General features: G+C 57.3%; 1 protein-coding gene across 1 annotated transcript in view; it reads right to left on the bottom strand.

Annotated features, from left to right (window-relative positions):
* Positions 1 to 356: 356 nt before the first annotated feature.
* The window catches only part of LPAR2 (lysophosphatidic acid receptor 2), a gene marked incomplete at its 3' end in the record, with an annotated part of 7,352 nt that continues 2,561 nt past the window's right edge, over positions 357 to 5,147 (bottom strand). The window contains exon 2 of the mRNA XM_027910782.1: positions 357 to 1,138. Coding sequence (XP_027766583.1) covers positions 357 to 1,128 — 772 coding nt within the window. The remainder of the gene's footprint in view (positions 1,139 to 5,147) is intronic.

Genomic DNA, 5,147 nt, shown 5'->3' with positions numbered 1-5,147 from the left:
CCCCAGGATGGGTCACCAAACCATCTTCTGGGCCAATTAGAGCCCGGTGGGCTCACTCAGGCCCTGAAACTCTTGGGTTCCTCTTCAACCCAACCCAAACCACCCCCCAGGGCAGCAGAACCTCCCTCCCCTCACTTCCCTCACTCCTCCCACTTCCCTCTCTTCCCAGTTGTCACCTCCCCACCCCACAGAGCCCAGGATGGGTCACCAAACCATCTTCTGGCCTAATCAGAGACTCAGGTCCTGAAACTCTTGGGTTCCTCATCAGCCCAACCCAAACCACCACCCAGGGCAGCAGAACCTCCTTTCCCAATCGCCACTTCCCCACCCCACAGAGCCCAGGGCGGGTCCCCAACCCCCCAGCCGGGCCGCTGAGGATCCCAGGGGGGACTCACTGAGGATGATGGTGACCGTCTTGACCAGGCTGATCATGGTCTCCCTGTAGCGGGGGTGGAAGCTGGTGTGCTTGGACATGCGCGTCATCTTCCTCTTGACGTAGACGAAGATGTGGGTGTAGACCAGCACCATGACGAGGAAGATGACGAGGTTGGAGACGGCCCAGAAGGTCAGGTAGCTCCTGCTGTAGAGGGGGGCCATGCTGGAGCACTGGTCCAGCGCGCACAGGCAGTGCCAGCCGTAGGAGGGGATGAGCCCCAGCAGCAGCGCCGTGGCCCAGATGCAGAAGATGAGCACGGTGACGCGCTGGTTGGACATCTTGCTGTGCAGCTGCATGGTGAACACCGTCTGGTGCCGCTCCACGGCGATGGCCAGCAGGTTGACCACCGAGGCCGTCAGGCTGGTGTCCAGCAGGCTCTGCCGGATGAACCAGGTCTTGAGGGACAGCCCGGCCGTGCGGGGCCCCGTGTGGAACATGAGGAACATGTAGGCCACGCCGGCGAACAGGTCGGCGGCCGCCAGGTTGCCCAGCAGGTAGTAGATGGGGTAGTGGAAGCGGCGGTTGATGACGATGGCCGTGATGACCAGCAGGTTGGTCAGCAGCACGATGACGCTGACGCTCAGGCCCAGGGCCACCACCAGCACGTCCTTGGTGCGCCAGTACGTGGTCAGCTCCTTGCGGGAGTTGTTGTAGAAGAAGCCCACGGTCTCGTTGTAGAAGCAGTGCCTCATGGCGGCGGCCCTGGGGGCAGAGGGGACAGAGGGGACAGGGGGGTTGGGAGAGCTGGGAATGACCACAGGAGGGATGGGAGAGCTGGGAATGGCTGGGAACAACCACAGGATGGAGCTTGGAACAGCCAGGAACGACCACAGGATGGATGGGAGAGCTTGGAACAGTCAGGAACAACCACAGGAGGGATGGGAGAGCTGGGAACAGCCAGGAATGACCACAGGATGGAGCTGGGAACAGCCAGGAACAACCACAGGAGGGATGGGAGAGCAAGGAATGGCTGGGAACAACCACAGGATGGAGCTTGGAACAGTCAGGAACAGCCACAGGATGGATGGGAGAGCTGGGAACAGCCAGGAAACAGCCACAGGAGGGATCTGGGAACAGCCAGAAACAACCACAGGAGCAACAGGAAGGTCCTCAGCTGTCCCCAGAGCCCTCAGCTGTCCCATCAGCTGTCCCATCAGCTGTCCCCAGAGCCCTCAGCTGTCCCCAGAGCCCTCAGCTGTCCCATCAGCTGTCCCATCAGCTGTCCCCAGAGCCCTCAGCTGTCCCATCAGCTGTCCCATCAGCTGTCCCCAGAGCCACCCTGAGGAGGCAGCAGGACCTGGGAGGCTCCTGGCAGGAGGTTGGATCTGCCAGAGCCGACAAAGGGAATGTCCCAGCCCCTCAAGGCCGACAAAGGGAATGTCCCAGCCCCTCAAGGCCAGACTAAACTGTTGTGGTTGTCCCAGACGGGGATGACGCTCCAGAAACGCCAAAACAAACAAAAAAAAAAGAGGGGGTGTTTTATCAGCCAATTCCCAAACATTCCCCAACCCTGGAGGAGGCTGAGGCTCCACAGCTGCTGTGCCAGGAAGGCCCTGGGAGCACCAAAACTCGGCCTTTTCGGGTGGTTTTGCTGCTTGGAGGCCACCAGAAGCCACGGCCGCTTCCAGACGCCCCCTCCCCACGTGCTGGTTCTTCCTTCCTTCCTGAGCTTCCCAAACTTCTCCCCAGGGTGGGGGAGGGAGGGATGGACGGGGGAAAAACTCTGGATGTTCCTGGATGGTGGAATGGTGGGATGGGGAGGGTGGGAAGGGAACTTTAAAGCTCGTCCCGTGCCATGGGCAGGGACACCTTCCACCAGCCCTGGTTGCTCCGAGCCCCATCCAAGGTGGTCTTTGACACTTCCAAGGATGGGGCAGCCACAGTTTATCCAGGAATTCCATCCCAGCCTCTCCCAGGGAGGGATTTCCCCCCCAAAAAATCTGCCCTAAACCTTCTATTTTTTTTTAAAGTCACCCATGTGGGGAGGGAAAGCATCTCCCTTCTCCCCAACCCGCCCTGGAACGAAAAATCCCCCCAAATCCCCCCCAAAAAAATCCCTGAATTCAGTGGAAAAAAGCTGCTCGAGGTTCCTCACGTTTCTTTGACACCCAGGGTTGTGCTGGGGGGGGAGGGCAAGACCGGACAAGCCTCGGGTGTGGATTTTCCAGGGGGAAGAATCCCTTCCCAAAGCTGAGCTGAGCACCGGCTGAGCAGCAGGTAAATTAAAGGTTATTTATTTTCACCTCCCAGCCTTTTTTACACCTGGGAATCGACAGGGGGGGGTTTTGCTCCACAGGGGGAGGAGAGAGAGAGAGAGAGGACCCAGCCCACGGCAGGAGCTTCCAAAATTCCCCTTCCCACCCCAAAAAATTAACCAAAAAAAAAACCAAAAAAAAAAAAAAAGCAGGAAAAAAACTCCACACACACAGCCCAAAGGGATGAGAACCCCACTGATCCCGCCCTGCAGATGTTCCTGCTCCTTTTCTTTCCCTTAAGCCCAGAGCCTGGAAATCTCCAGTCAGGCCTGGCTTTGGTCCCGATCCCGGAGCGTCCGGAGGTGCCGAGGAATGACACGGATTTTTCCTTCTCCCTCCCCTTCCCTGGAGAGATTTTTCCTTCTCCCTCCCCTTCCCTGGAGAGCTGAGCACATGAAATCACCGGCCCTTCCCCCTGTCCCTGACCATCCACTCGGGGTGGGGGGGGAGCTGAGCCAGGCCAGGGTCAGGCTGGATATCTGGGAGAGGTTTTTTTTTTCATCCAGAGGGGGAGGGATGAAAATCCCAAGGGATTGAGAGCCAGGAGTGTTGGGAAAACAGGGACAGGCTGGGATTTTGGGGGGGGGGAGGGGGGGGGTCCTGGGCAGGGATTGCACTCAAAGATCCTCCTGAGTTCCTTCCAGCTCAGGATATTCCATGATTTTAGAGCTCAGGGAGGGTTTGACAACACCTTCAGGGACAGGGTGGGATTTTGGGGGGGGTCCTGGGCAGGGATTAGACTCAAAAAGATCCTCCTGAGTTCCTTCCAGCTCAGGACAATCCATAATTTCATGATTTTAGAGCTCAGGGAGGGATTGGACGAGGTTCTCAAGCACAGGGTGGGATTTTTGGGGGGGTCCTGGGCAGGGATTGCACTCAAAAATATCCTCGTGGGTTCCTTCCAGCACAAGATATTCCATAATTTCGTGATTTTAGAGCTCAGGGAGAGTTTGGATGAGGTTCTCAGCCACAGGGTGGGATTTTTGGGGTGTCCTGGGCAGGGATTGGACTCAAAAAGATCCTCCTGAGTTCCTTCCAGCTCAGGATATTCCATGATTTTAGAGCTCAGGGAGGGTTTGACAACACCTTCAGGGACAGGGTGGGATTTTGGGGGGGATCCTGGGCAGGGATTGGCCTGGCTGACCCTCGTGGGTTCCTTCCAGCTCAGGATATTCCATGATTTTAGAGCTCAGGGAGGGATTGGACGAGGTTCTCAAGCACAGGGTGGGATTTTGGGGGGGGTCCTGGGCAGGGATTGGACTCAAAAAGATCCTCGAGGGTTCTTCCAGCTCAGGATATTCCATGATTTTAGAGCTCAGGGAGAGTTTGGATGAGGTTCTCAGCCACAGGGTGGGATTTTTGGGGTGTCCTGGGCAGGGATTGGACTCAAAGATCCTCCTGAGTTCCTTCCAGCTCAGGATATTCCATGATTTTAGAGCTCAGGGAGAGTTTGACAACACTTTCAGGGACAGGGTGGGATTTTGGGGTGTCCTGGGCAGGGATTGGACTCAAAAAGATCCTCCTGAGTTCCTTCCAGCTCAGGATATTCCATAACTCCATGATTTTAGAGTTCAGGGAGGGTTTGGACGAGGTTCTCAAGCACAGGGTGGGATTTTGGGGGGGTCCTGGGCAGGGATTGGCCTGGCTGACCCTCGTGGGTTCCTTCCAGCTCAGGATATTCCATGATTTTAGAGCTCAGGGAGGGATTGGACGAGGTTCTCAAGCACAGGGTGGGATTTTGGGGGGGGTCCTGGGCAGGGATTGGACTCAAAAAGATCCTCGAGGGTTCCTCCAGCTCAGGATATTCCATGATTTTAGAGCTCAGGGAGAGTTTGGATGAGGTTCTCAGCCACAGGGTGGGATTTTTGGGGTGTCCTGGGCAGGGATTGGACTCAAAGATCCTCCTGAGTTCCTTCCAGCTCAGGATATTCCATGATTTTAGAGCTCAGGGAGGGTTTGGACGAGGCTCTCAGGCACAGGGTGGGATTTTGGGGTGTCCTGGGCAGGGGTTGGCCTGGCTGACCCTCGTGGATCCCTCCAGCCAGGGATATCCCAGGATTCCATGATTTTAGAGCTCAGGGAGGGTTTGGATGAGGCTCTCAGCCACAGGGTGGGATTTTGGGGTGCCCTGGGCAGGGATTGACCTGGTTGACCCCTGTGAGTTCCCCTCCAGCTCAGGGTGGGATTTTGGGGTGCCCTGGGCAGGGATTCACCCAGCTGACCCCTGTGAGTTCCCCTCCAGCTCAGGGTGGGATTTTGGGGTGCCCTGGGCAGGGATTCACCCAGCTGACCCCTGTGAGTTCCCCTCCAGCTCAGGGTGGGATTTTGGGGTGCCCTGGGCAGGGATTCACCCAGCTGACCCCTGTGAGTTCCCCTCCAGCTCAGGATATCCCACCACCCTCACCATTTCAGAGGATGCAGCAGGAACACAACTCTCCCCAAAACAGGGGGAGAAA

Source organism: Empidonax traillii, unplaced genomic scaffold (genome assembly GCF_003031625.1).
Source record: "Empidonax traillii isolate 1590-97213 ecotype Southwest subspecies unplaced genomic scaffold, ASM303162v1 scaffold4714:size9301, whole genome shotgun sequence".
NCBI lineage: Eukaryota > Metazoa > Chordata > Aves > Passeriformes > Tyrannidae > Empidonax > Empidonax traillii.
This window is presented reverse-complemented; position numbering and strand designations above follow the sequence as displayed.